Raw genomic sequence first — 14713 nt, 5'->3', positions numbered from 1 at the left:
AAGAGGTTAACTACATGGAATGGTATATCTTGCTATAGACGTGTATACATATGTGAGACAAGCCTTTACTGATCCAAATGTGATGTACATGTATTTCAAACAAGGAAATGTGGATAAAATATGTATATGTTAAACATGCCGTACTGATTCAGATATGATGTACCTATATTACAAAGAACTATGGATTAAACAAGATAATACATGTATTACATAGATGATATATGATATTGCTATAAACATGTTATTTGAAACAAGCTGTACTGATTTAACTATTGTGTACTTCAATGACGGACTAGGCGATATAGATAAAACAAGATAATATAATGAAATGTATTTATTTGTGGGTCACATTTTTTTCAAAGATACTATTTATGAATGGTTTTTAACTTAGGCAATGCACTATGGATAAAACAACGTTTACATGTATGCCTTCATGTATTTGTATGTGAGTCAGGAGTACTTATTCAAAGTTGGTACCTTTCTAACAAGCCGATGGAAATATAAATAAGGCAAAATTTACATGTACGGTAAAAAAAGAATATACATGTATTTGTATGAGAAACGAGGATATTGATTATGTATGGTATATCTTAGTCAATGAAATTTTGATAAGACAAGATGATACATGTATTACTGTTTGAATCAAGGCAACATATTACTCATGGTATACAGTATCTTAGACAAGGAAATCTAGATAAGACAAGATATGCATGTATGTATATCTGAAAAAAAGTGTATTTAGTAAAAAAGGATATATTTCTAACAAGGAAATATAAACAAGGGAAGATAGTCATGTACAGTGTGTATATGTGACTCAAGGGTGATGATTACATATGATCTTTTTTTTTAAATAATGAAATGAAAATGAGGAAGCTATACATGCATCCATGTACATGTAAATCAAGGCTAATGCTTCAAATGTGATGAATTTCAAACAAGGACACAAGCTTTTTAAGACACAGTGGAGATGTTTGTAAATGTGAACCAAGGGTTCTGATTTAAATATGACTGTATTTCAAACAAGGAGATATAGATAAAGAAATGTTAATAAATACATACACATTAAAAAAAGATGAATTTATAATATTGACATTGATTTTTGTTTCAGTAAAACTAAGACATTTTCAGATATTTATGACAAATATTAAATGTGTAGCAATGTCAATTTCAGCTTAGCTCTAAGGCAAAAGACATGTTAGGACTAAGATCACTCAGATGGCTTGTAGCCATACTTCACAAGGTCATAGATGTTGCTCACAATGATGAGAGGAGCACCTTGTCTATTCTTGATGGAAACTTTCCCATAAACTCGGCGAAAGATGTAATCTATTTTTAAGAGGTCAAATGTCTTATATCTTTCAGACATATATTCGATTCTTTTATGTATCTTCCTCAACTGCTGCTAGGTTAGTGCATTCGTAGATAGCGGAATCTTTGAAGGACGAAGCCCTACTCCGCCATGACTTTCTACCTGTTGAGCGTGCTCTGTACATTTCGAATTGAAGTGGCAGGTCTCTAGATGTCTTTTCCGTTCGATTTCTTAACATGTGTTGAGCAGAATATAACCCTTCCGATGAATATTCTGATTCTGGTTCAAAGTGATCGAAATTACCTCCCTGTACACCTGTGAATATAATGATGATTTAGAATATTATCACATTAACACATGTCATATTCAAATGGTTGTGTACAAGGGTCAGCACCAATAACGATAACCATGTAAATAAAGAAAACAGTTTATATATGAAGACTTTGTGCTTTTAGGAGAACATTAAAACATATATTTTACTAAAAAGAAAATCCACAAAGATACATTTGCATCACATGATGCACCATGACCTTCATATAAGTTTGTGTTACTGTCTCAATCCAACATCTGTTTACTCTTTTGTTAAGCTGTAATTCAAATAAATGTATATACTTTAATGAATATCTAACGTAATTAAATCAGTACCTTTAATGCTCTCGCGATGCAGTTTAAATCTTTCTCCTGCAGATGCGAAATCTTTTGCAACTTTCAACTTTTGACATTGGAGTTCATTTATATTGTTTTTTATATTAACAAGGGCCTTTAATCGTTCTAGTTCTTCCTTAACTAGTCTTTCAGCTTTAAACAACCGATCTTGTTCTTCCTTTAAAGTTTTCCAATCTGCATCAATAACGTCATCAAGGGTTGAGCTATCTTTTAATAAATGGAAAGAACTTAATTGGCGTGTACATTTCGCATTTCTGACATTGTTTTCCCTTGAATCCTCTGTCTTCTTAAATGCATTGACAAATGGGGGGCAATCTAGTAATTCGTTTAATGATCCTTGAGTACAAACTTCTTCGTCGACAGTATCTGAAACATTCAACAGACCAGAAGGTAAACCGAATCATTTTGGACTGAAACTACAATTAATTTATCAATGTATATTCGAAGTACTTGGAAAAAGAGAAAACTGTACCTCGTAGATCGGGTGATTCAACTTCTTCGTAACGTTTATCAATACAATCCGTTGCGGCGACTGTTGTATCATTAAGCTTTAAAGCGTCCACTAGAACATAATATAAAGTTGTATATATCATTACAGAAAATAAAAACAGAACGCATGCACTTAGAAGCAAATAACACAAATTATGTCTCGCGTTGTTGATGACTACCTGGTGCCCTTTCACGAAGTGGAGGAGGAACTTTATACGTTTCATCAGCAGATTCCGCCCACTCACCCGGCAACGGAGTTGGTACCGTATCGAATACTTTTGCTGAAAATAAAGTTATGAATAAGACTCATGAGAATTATTTTTAAATAAAACAAATGTTTAAGATGATATTTGTTTTATGAATTTGAACTTTATTCACACTTACATGCGGCGGAGAAGAAAAAAAAGCAATATACGATTTTGGCTATTTATTTTGTCTGAATTGAATGGCATCCCTTAAAAGATTCTGCGTGCACGAGAACCTTCTGTTTTTTAACGACAGTATTTGTGGCGCGAAATAGGGTTGCGGATGGTTTTTACGGCAAATGACTTCATGAGATTTCTTTCAATTGCATCGAAATTGGGGGAAAATTGATAACTGTGTCCAAATAAATGGACTTGAACTAAGAATGAAACCTAGCCAAATATTTCAAACCATTTAAATGATGCCAACAAAAAAATGTGAAGATAAAATATGTAGTTGGATTATTTTTGGTTGATAAAAACTTCATGAAGTTACAGTTTAAGAATAAATTGATAAAAAAAATCAGAAAAAAGTGCTCAGAAAAAGAGAAAACTGTACCTCGTAGATGGTGTGATTCAACTTCTTCGTAACGTTTATCATCACTATACGTTGCGGCTTCTGTTGTATCATTAATCTTGAAAGCATCCACTAGAAAATGAATAGTTGTTTATATCATTACAGAAAATAAAAACAGAACGCATGCACTGAGAAGCAAATAACACAAATTAGCTCTCGCGTTGTTGATGACTACCTGGTGTCCTTTCTGGAAGTGAAGGAGAATTCCTTTCTGGAATTGAAGGAGAATTCCTTTCTGGAAGTGGAGGAGGAGGTGAATACGTTTCATCAGCAGATTCCGCGCATTCACGCGGCAACGGAATTGGTACCTTATCGAATACTTTTGCTGAAAATAAAGTCATGGATAAGAATCATGAGAATTATCTTTAAATAACACAAATGTTTAAGGTGATATTTGTTTTATGAATTTGAACCTTTTTCACATTAACACACGGCGGTCGAGAAACAAGCATGAAACCATCATTTTTTTTACCAGAGTCCCTTGGAATAAGCCAAGTTCTGCCTTCAACCTGCACACCGTAAAAATCCCCGTAATCTTCCACCACTTTCAGGCAATCCCCTTCAGATATCGACAATTCCATTTCCTGTCATGAAACACTGCCTTAAATCTGTATAGGTGATATCTTTTGTCTTTTTTTAATTACAGTTGTTGAATTTTAATGTTTTCGATCTTATATATATGTCGTTTATTTACCCATATTACAGATTGTGTACAATAATTAAACAAGTAATCCAATAACAATAGCATACCCTTTTCTTTGGCCGTGAATGCAGGGCGACAACGAAAAAAGGAATTTCTGGAATATAAAATTACCAATTTAATGGTTTTAGATATATTTTAGTTATTTTACAATTTGATTGCTATATAACGAAAACGGAACAAAAGTAACAAAGTGTTTCATGGATTTAATATCTAACATCCCTCACCTGGTACTGATTTCGTAGAAGACCAGGAAGACCATGTGCACGTTTCGTTTTCCATTGTGTCCATGTTTGACGAATCTTTATTCTGATAGTTCATATTCGTATTTTGTTCATTTACATCATCCAATGATGTGCTTTTGAAAACGGTGTTGTCGCTATCGGGAATCGTTTTAACTAAATAATGTGATGTTGAAGATAATATATGCTCAAAACATTTTGTTATCATTTCATCTATTAACAATATTCATTATTATGCATTTTCTACTTGGACTTACTAAATATAGAATGTGATTTAACATGCATTTTGTCGTTATCCTTACACCAGTCGACGATATATATGTTCAATGTTATTTTTTCTAGAATAGTATACAGTTGATGCATAGGTATGTATGTCACAATCAAAACTGTTGTCCCGAGGCGAAGGGGATGAGTTCTGAATGTTATCCCCGACACCAAGGGACAACGTTTTTACTGTTACACTGTTTTTACTGTTATGCCCATATTTTTATAACATTCTTCTTGCCTAACGAGTCTCTATTTTCCAGCAAATTGTTGAGATCAATATCGGAAACATCTTCAAATCGCGACAGTGTTTGCAAACGTCTCATTCTGATTTGTTTATGTCTTGTAATGATTATAGTCATATAGACGATTGAGCGCTTGAAATTTCTTCGATAATTTCCGTGAACCAATTAAAATTACAAAACCAATACCAGACATTCACAAGTTTAAACGATATGCAGTTTATTTTTAGAATCTCGGTAAATCCCATGATGTACCTATAACGTAGCCTCACGCACGGGTAACAGTTTATACTGTTTACCGGTCAACAGTTTAAAACATTGTAATGTACATTACTATTTGTAAAACAGTCGAAAATAGTAAAGTACATTTATATAGGGCATCGGGTAATAATAAAGTATATGTTGGTGTACATATCCACGCATCTAACACACGAACATTGTTTTACATTAAAATGTTATACATGAACAAAAAAAAACATTTAAAGGGTCACATTTTATCCTTTCTGTGACTTCTTGCATGGAGTTGGCTGGTGAATATTCCGCGTCAGTTCTCGTGGAAATTATCTTTGGCACTGTAGATGAAAGGAAGACACTAATTGATATGTTAAGTAGGGTCAATTTATCTCTTCCTTTTAAGTTCAAAAATGCAATTAGGTTCAATGCTTTCATTCATGTTCTTATTTTTTTAAAGTATTAAAATGAGTTTTATCGCTTATCCAAGAAGTTTTCATGAATTGAGTTAGAGCAGGACGGAGCAACTAAATGGTATCAACCATACCTGCGTTCAATTGAAAACAAATTTACGCCCAAATCTCGAGAGTTTAAAGAATTATACCAGAAATCCTTCTCCTTCAACAGTTTGAGGTCATGCATTCCTATATCTCACTCTTTTCAAGTCTGATAATAACATATCAATTCAAAGTATGCAAATAATTTTTTTTTTACAAGAGTGATCGAATAATTATTCACCGATTGAGCAATATACTGCATTCTCCCTTGAGCTAAATAAGGCTTTAAACTACCCGTATTGTTTCCTGAATACATGTTATGCTGTCTATTTCCATTATGCCATTGTCACTATATTTTGTTTGGCCAGTTGAATTGGGGAAGTGTATCTAACAAGTGTGCCATAGGAGAAGAAACTGGTTAATGCAGAACGAATACAATGAACGTCACTTAAACACACTTGAATGCCATTCAACGACGATAAACGTGATAAAATTTTAGAACACATGAGTTACACATTAAAGCCGGTTTGAATATCATGACTGCTACATCACAGACAGCATAAACAATCATTCATACCTTTTTTTCCTTCACGTAGTTCAGGAAGATCTAACAAATTTGCCACATCAATCATTTCGGCATGCCGAAGAGCATCAATAAAAAGTTTGTACCAATTATCATTTTTTGTTGGTAGGATTTCTAATAACAAATCCGCTGCTGCAATTTCACCTTGCAATGTTTGTTGACATTCAATGCGCTGCTTGTCCTCGTCGTTTATAACATCAGCATTCCAAAGATACGCTGTCAACTCCGTTGGAACAATTTGTTTTCGTACTGTAACGCTCATTATTTCTAAGAACTTCTTTTGGTAACTATTATCAATTACTGAATGACCTTTTAAGCATCGGGAGATATATTCATAGCCTGAAAAAATAAAAAGAAAGCGCTACGTGAAATAGTGTTTATTTCAGAAAGTAAATAAAATAAGAAAACGTCAATAATGAACAAACGTCCGATTGCGGGTCGAAAACGAGTCCAATGTTAGCATTTAATGTTCTTTCTAGCATAAGTCACACATCGCAATGTAACTTGTTGAAGATGAAATTGTTAAAGATTAATTTTATCTGATTTTCGCTGCGAAAATGCAAAAGGCCACCTTCTCTACGGGCAAAAGCCAATGCATTAATACTTTGTATTTTGCTCTCGATTTTGCGGGGTATCGCACTTGATGCCCTCTCGAATTTCGACGTTGTAGCATTTTTATACGTTTTCGCTGAGCAAAGATGAAAACACAAAATGGCAGGAAGATTAGATCAATCATACCACATCGTTCCAACGCCTCGACAAACTGCTTCCATCGACCAAGTTCTTCGCTTTTTTCGATCTCGTTAACGAGTAAAATCATTGCGTCTCGTTTACTTCTGTCTGCAATGTTTCTGTACTTTTGTGGATATTCTGGAATAAAAATAACAGTAAATGCATTAAGTGATGAGTAAGCGTTATCATCGTTTTGACTTCGTGTTAGTTTAAACATAAGTTGTTTAAATAATATTTGACACCGAACGCAAATGTTTCGGCAGAAAATTCGATAGAAAGAAGTCTCCCAAAACACTTCGCAATTTTCTCAGTAAAAATTACTTCACCAATTTCCTCAGTAAAGAAGAAAAAGTGCATTTACTGTAAATGATGTCGAGACAGCTTCTTTGCTGGAAAAAGACAGCCGGTTCGACTTCCGTTCAAGTCTGTTAACTGGGAAGAAATCTGTTCTGGTGTCTGATGTTTTCTGGTTCGAGACTATGGATATATAAAGGAAGGACAGTCCTCCTAGTTGAAATAACTAAGTCCCACTCTTAAAGCTGCACTCTCACCCATTGAACGTTTTGACAACTTTTTTTGTCTTGGAACGAGCCAATTTTTTCGAAAATTCATAGAAACCAGTTAAGACTGCTGACAAAAAAGCAGATCGCAGATTTGAATATTTAAGTACAAAAAAAAGATGTATTATGCATTTTTCTTAAAACCGTTAGTTTAAGCCATAAAGCATTAATTTTTGAACGGAATTATGAAAATCTACCATCTTATTTTCTGTCAGCAATCTTATATCATTGGTTTGCAGATATTTATGCAAAATTTTGCTCTCTCCAAGAAAAAAAATAAGAACAGTTGTTAAGATGTTAAATCTGTGAGAGTGCAGCTTCAACACATTTTTGTGAATGGTGTAAAAGTGAGAAGGAAAAACAAGTCCGACTTACCTACAAACGTGAGATGTGGGAGGACTTGTCTTACATCAACGTTTGAAATAATCATTTCTTTAAAGAATTGAAGCCTTTCTTCATAATGGTTTCTCTCATTTGAATCTCTATGCTCGTCTGACCAAAATTCTTTATCTAAAATATACATTTAATTATCTAGTTTTAAGCAAATCATAATATGTCCATAACATCAATTATCAAATATGCTCATACAAGTCAATTCAATTGTTGAAAATTTCCAAAACGTTCATACCGACATAATTGTAGATAGAGCTGGTGGGTGTAGCTTGTGGTAAAGGTGGAAGAGGGCGAACCTTTATCTCCGGACCACAAATCACAGTTTCCTTCATAATCATTGCTTGGCACAGGGGTTCTAGATATTGACTTGACTCGCCCTGACATCCTCGAACCTTCCAAACGGTGTCCTCATCTTCAACAGTTGGGTTCACGTGATTGCAGGAAAATTCTGAATCCCTGTATTCGCGCTTGTGCATATCATCCCAGTATAGATTCTTTAAATAGATGACATGCCAAAGTCAATATACCCTACATAATGTACCAAACATGCAATTTCTGCCAACCGCCTAGTCAAATGAAGAATTTTTGAAAAATTTAGAATTTCGTGAACATGTATCACAGCTTGATTTTCAGGCAGGTTCGTGCAATTTCTTGATACCGATCACGACATCTCAGTTATGGGTTGGCAGCTGCAATCCTTCATGTTCTCAGCCAGCCTGAGACAATTGTCGTAAGAAGATTAGCGTTAACAATTTAGACCCCGTTAAGTAACGCCAAGTACACGAGTCAAAACAATGTTTTAAAAAGAGTACACTGTATATATTATTGGAACATAGCTAAATTTAGCTAACCTCCCTTCCAAAACTGTTTATTTGGACATAATTATAAACAAAATTATATAATGATTAAATGCATGCTTACCTCTTTTGATAACAGGACATCTTTCCTTCTAAATGAGTTTTCACGCTTGTTCTGCAATCACACCAATAAGTTTAAGGTTTTCTTAATTTAAAACTTTAAAAGTTCATGTAAAGCTCTATAAAGATCAACTGGCAGTATGTTTCTTAGGGACTGTATTTAACAGCTAGTTCTGATTTCTGCAATTATTTCGACAATTTTTACGTACAAATCTATTTGTCTTCACAAATAAGCGTAGGTTAAGATACATGTACTAGCCATTAGCTTAAAGCATGCTTAGGTATAACTCGTTGGGTAAATGCCTGTTGGGACAAAAGCCTTCTACATTTTAATGTCGTTTGGTACCTTTTGACATGAACCTCAAGAAAGAATGTATCCGACCGGGTTTGGGCAACCCTGTTTAAAAGTATGGTTTGAGTATTTTGGCCAATAAAATAAATTGGCGAGTTGACTCACTGAAGTATTTAGGAATAAAGTAAAGAAGATACCGATAAGAATATAAATTATTTTGAATACGGTTGAGGTCTCTCGATATGCAGTAAATGTCATATAAACCGCGACATAACGGCATTCGATATGATTTATGCTACTTTTTTTTCTTTGCAGCCGAATGAGTCAACATGTCAATATGTGAATGCTTTTGTAGATCATCAAAATTTAATAGCTGTTCAGGATGCAAACATACTCTTGAATAAGCATAATACATTTATCTCTTTAGTCAACATTACACGCATTCAAGTATTTTGGATGAAGTAGTCTAGTTTAACCTTTTATTGACTGCTTTACTCGTGCACTTGAGCAAAAAACGACCAAAGTCGAAACATTCCTTATTTTCGCATAAAAACCTTAGTTATAATGTCGACTGACTTTCGCGTTGAGTTCCAAGCTGATTTTAAATGGAACTGTAATGAAAATATATCTTTTGAACATTGGGCTATTCATTATAAAGCGTGCCAACTCATTTAGAGAAAAACATTATATTGATCCTGTGAAATTTAATATTTACTCTCACGATAAATTTAACAAAAGAAATGTTTGGTCGTCCCTACTTTTATATATAACCTTAAAATGATCTTCAATATACAAAGTCGTTTACACACTTTACAATTTGTTTTCAAACAGAATAGAAATATTTTGAAAATACATTGAATTTTGATATGAACTTCCTGGTTTCAAAAAGAAAATCAAATTTCGTAATTACCATAATAACCTGATATAGTTGATTGCATAACAAGAATCGCCGCAATGCGACAATACCCGGTTTTCAATAACAGAAGAAACCCAGCCTTCGTTGTGAGATTCAGTTTCAATTTGGATTTTTGGGTTTGGCCTCAACCCTAATGAATTTCCATGAAAACCATACATATGCTCCTCCTAGATAACATTGGTCACACTTCTAAACATTTTTTATTTTTTGTAACAGTGACCTTGACCTTGACCATGACTCTCGGAGCCCCAACCACAATCAAATGAAAGATCTCTAGAAACGCTTCCGATATTCTAAGTTTGGACGCAATAAGTCACCCCTAACTGAAATAATTCAGTACCAACCATTCTGTTTTCTGTTTTTACTAACAGTGATCTTCACCTTCATCCTAGGGCACCGAACTCCAATTCATGGAAGGTCTCCATAAATACTTTTTACATATAAATGTTGGTTATGATATGTCAAACCTAGCTAAAAGTGCTCGATGCCATAGATGGGTTTGACGCCACCTCCAGCTGGCCCGCCGGAACAACGACGTCATTCTAATCACAGGGTTTTACTATTTCACTTGTGAAAACCTGGTCAAAATATAACAAGATTTGTCAACCAAAACTAAAGTGATTCAGTTTCAGCGGTTTTCTATTATAAGTAACAGTGACCTTGACTTTAACCTCAAGGGCCCAAAACGCATTATAATAATCATAAACTCTTCTTGTATATGAAGTTTGGCAATATATGTCAACCCTAACTAAAGTAATTCGATTTCAACCGTTTTCCTATTTTTAGTAACAGTGACATTGTCCTTGACCATAGGGTTCCAAAACGGAATCCCATGAAAATTGTCCTTAATTTCTTCCTATATTCAGAGATGGATAAAGATATGTCATCCTAACAAATGATATTTAGTTTCATAGGTGAATTTAGCGCCGCCCGAAGCCCGCCCGACCGCCTAGCCACCCGTCCGCCCGAACAACGACAACTGATTCTAACAATCAGGTTTAATTAACCTGGTTAATTAGTACAATTACGTATTTGTGCAAGTCTAGTGTAATAATAGTTAATCAGTTGTGAGCTTAATCAAACTGTATCTATATTGTCTCTATATTGTACACAATTCAAAACGTCAGAACAAGCGTACAGTAAATAGGGTTGGATAAAATTGGCATAACTTAGATGATGTTTAATTGCTAATGGGGCCGTACTATTAACATGTAAAATATAAAAAGCGGCGTTTTAAAAAACAATGTTTTTAATTAAAACACACGCACAGTTTATGAAAGAAATAGAAAACATAAATAGTATTGGTTTGATAAATATGAAAAATCCAGTTCTGGTCTCGTTTCACTAAATATGTAATGCAGCAAAGAAAATTACTAGTAATAATAATAACAATCTAATCAGATATCCGAACGTTTTTCTTTTTGCTTAGTACGACTTAAATTTGGTTGTTAAATCGTTTAAGAAGATTCCTGTTATCTGTCCAGTTTTGAAAATTGTACTATAACGTGAAGTTTGTGCATTTTTAAACAAATAATAATCATATACTAGTACATGTATACTACTAGTTTAGTTTAAACTTATTTATTTTACAACGATTGTGAAACAAGTTATAACAACATTATATTAATCACTCTTGTTGGCATGATTTCCAGCGAGAGACTGTGGTTTTGTGTTGTGGGGGAAACCTGAGTATCCGGAGGAAACCCACATGCGCCCAGACCCGGGTCGCCTAGGTGAAAAGCGAGTGCGCTAACCACTGCGCTTACCGGGCAACCAAACTAATATATAGTATTAGACGCTACTTACCCTTTTTGTCCTAGACCAAGGCTTTTTCGAAAACATCACTGTGATTTAAATAAATATACCAACTTGTAAAAATAGTCCAAGTCTATTTGTTTGGTTTAAATTTATGACAGAGGATACTGTGGGGACTTCCCCGCATTTTACATATCTTAACGGATGAATGCGCATTTGTGAATATAAACCTGTAAGTAAAATTAAACAGATCGCATAATCTATACTCCGGTATATTACAATTCAGTGTGATTAGTTTAAACTTTAAAGTAAACAAAACGAAGGCAGTGGAAATTTACGTCACGTCGCGCAAAATTCCCGACATTCTCCAAGCCACGGAATGATTAAAGAATATGTCCATGTAATGTCATAACCCCGCGTTTAATACTTCCAGTATGTAGTTTCACTTTAAGCCATGTGATAGTATCCTTAGTTGTGTATAGGCGCGTCACCATCGTGTACCCATCATATATGGTAAGGGGTTCGTCCACCACTTTAGGGTTATACTGCAATCTGGTGTGAAAAAGTCCTGGACGATCATGATTGGTGCCGCTCTTCCGGTATTCTTAAATGATGTCACATACTCAAGTTTCAAACGGTGTTCCTGAGTGACATGTCACGCTATTCCAATTTCTACCGATGATATCGTTGATAAACTCTTTGTTGGCAATGCTCAAACTGATCAGTCTGCGCCTGTGTACTAACGGTGAAGGTTTAAAGCAGTTCTGAGTCGTATGTATGTTAGGTAGAAAGTACATTCTTTATTGCTGTCTTGGTAACACCAAGGAGTCGTCCCCAGTAGGAGCTTGGTTTGGAATGATCTGTCACTTTGTCTCTGTCTTTATAACGGTAGTTTGACGGTTTTAAGTCGTTGTATCCGATTGTTATGTGATGGCCATATCTGGGCAGCGACCGTTTTTGACGCATCGTGTTTTGTCATAAGAATAATTCTTCGGGAACCTTTACCAGTAGTCTAATGTGCTCATCCTGACCACTTTTTTTACTATATGTCTATATTAATCCGCCATCTTGGATCGATTAGAAAATGAGGGAATTTTTGAACGCGCTCCGGCGTAACATTATTGATCCGGTAGCTCCGGCGTAACGCTTCCGGATCTAACCGGTCGGTGGCGGTCAGCCAAGCAGACGACTTCGAACCGCCACAGTCCATGTGTTTATGTTTTACATATCATCGTCCGTCATACCGGTAGCAGACGATAGTGTTTTCCGATAGTCCGCCATTATAGCGATTAACAATTCGCTGTAATATTTGTTACCACGTGGTCTTTTTTTAAAACCGCAATATAGCAGTTAACCTTAAACCTCAATATCTGAGTATTGCCGTGTAACCGTTTCAACGTTCAAACTAGCGAGACCAACTCGATACTGGATATCCCGAGATTACAATTATTTTCACAGCGAGAGAAAACCATCCATAATTTTGGTAAGTTTAAAAACTTAAAGGTTTTATTTTATGAACATCCAATCATAAATCAACATTTCTGCCAGTACGTAGTATTTCTCCCAGTTGTATAGCGGGGTAAGAGTTAAACCAAGGTAGCTCAGATCGCCCGTTTATCAGTCTGTGTACAGATGTAAACAAGCAGGCGATATTTAGGCCTCTTGATAAATGCTGTATTGTTCAACGTTTAAGAAAAGAGAACAGAGACTCAAGTACACTACATTCATTTTATTTACAATCAAAGTGCTGAAAGCACTAATGGACTAGGGCTTCATTTAGGGGAATGGTGATAACATGTTCTAAGCTTTAAACAAATCGGCTCACATAACAAGGGGTCACTGTTTAATGGGCTAGCTTAAACTTTAGACTAAAACTGCTTGCAAGCTGCAATGGAAATTTGAAAAGTCTTGTTAGGTGTGGGTTGAGGGATGGGGGGCTAAAGCGTTTAATCAGATAAAGTCATAGTTCTTTTGAAAATCTCAATGTCGTTAAATCAGACCTTTACAAATTAATTTACGTGGTTGGCGTATGTTAACCAAAAGTACACATACTTCTTTAATTTGATCAAATCATTTTATATCAAAGGTCTGTTATTTGCAGTTTCAGAGAAGATTTTCAATGATGTAATTATACCCTATATAGAAAACCTGTCACCTCTTTTTCAGGGGAGTTTTAACCCACAAGGCCATACTTTGAACAATATTTGAAAACGACATCAATAAATGCAACAGTTGGCCATTCTTGTATTGTCCTCTGTCTCTGTCCTGATAGCTCCCTATCTCAATAGTTGCAAATGGTTGTAGGTTCATGATTCTCCTGGTCATTAGTCATACAGAAAGAAGATGTTGAATGTAAAATCAAGAAGCTTTCATTTCAGGCACTCCGAATTGAATAAAACTGTAACATTTGGAGTGCCTAGAATTTGTTGGATTCCTAGGCAACATGTATCAGGTGTTGCAGTACATTCACTTTACTACAAATACTTTTACCCGTCCTTGTAAATCTAAAAAAAGCTTTCATTTCGCAAAAGTAGTTCATATATTAAACTATAATAAGGTTGTTAAATCAGAGTTTGAATAATTCTGATATCTAGATGTGCCTTTAATTGCAGCAATTTAAAGTCCAACTCATGATGTCAATTGAGCTGGTTAAGCAATACTGCATATCCTTGGTGTGGGGATTGCTTTATTTACTTGAATAAACAAACAGTTCTTGCGCTGGAAAGTACAATGTATTAACAATGTTACATGCAATTTTCTTGACCTGATTCCATCCAAGCCTTAAATCTTAGATCAACATGTACTTGGGGCTATGTGTTTTATCAATGAGAATTATAAATTATGTTAAATTTAGTGCCACTTATGATATATCATTCCACATACAAAAACACTAGAATTTTCTTTAAAACCAATAGCATTAATATCCTATGCTATGATAAAACCATTGCCATGTTGGTAATTTGAAAACACTAGAAATTTTATCTGGTAAGGGTTTGACATAGTCTTTCTAGACAGCTGGAGTTGTTTTGCAGTTACTTTAAAAATCTTCAAAAGCTAAACTGATCAAGACTGGAGCAAAAAACTCACAATACCAAAAGGGGTTTTA

At 34.8% G+C, this 14713-nt stretch overlaps 1 protein-coding gene across 1 annotated transcript; it reads right to left on the bottom strand.

The window, feature by feature from the left end:
* Positions 1–321: 321 nt before the first annotated feature.
* LOC128216776 (uncharacterized) lies at positions 322–13167 on the bottom strand. Its single transcript, XM_052923440.1, has 16 exons — positions 11659–13167; positions 8649–8699; positions 7963–8221; positions 7710–7844; positions 6781–6912; positions 6037–6381; positions 5223–5303; positions 4211–4381; positions 4034–4080; positions 3756–3867; positions 3459–3608; positions 3266–3355; positions 2644–2745; positions 2448–2537; positions 1955–2341; positions 322–1624 (listed from the first exon to the last, which is right to left on the bottom strand). Exons 1-16 carry the CDS (start codon positions 11692–11694, stop codon positions 1380–1382), a joined length of 2433 nt encoding a protein of 810 aa, XP_052779400.1. The 5' UTR covers positions 11695–13167; the 3' UTR covers positions 322–1379.
* Positions 13168–14713: the final 1546 nt, after the last annotated feature.

Source organism: Mya arenaria, chromosome 14, assembly GCF_026914265.1.
Source record: "Mya arenaria isolate MELC-2E11 chromosome 14, ASM2691426v1".
Taxonomy (NCBI): domain Eukaryota; kingdom Metazoa; phylum Mollusca; class Bivalvia; order Myida; family Myidae; genus Mya; species Mya arenaria.
This window is presented reverse-complemented; position numbering and strand designations above follow the sequence as displayed.

Excerpts from the sequence above, each read along its gene's own strand:
- LOC128216776 (XM_052923440.1), bottom strand. The coding sequence starts at position 11,694 with ATGTTTTCGAAAAAGCCTTGGTCTAGGACAAAAAGG. Across the intron at positions 4,081-4,210 it reads TTCTACGAAATCAGTACCAG|AAATTCCTTTTTTCGTTGTC; the intron begins GTGAGGGATGTT and ends TTTATATTCCAG. Across the intron at positions 2,342-2,447 it reads TGAATCACCCGATCTACGAG|ATACTGTCGACGAAGAAGTT; the intron begins GTACAGTTTTCT and ends TGAATGTTTCAG.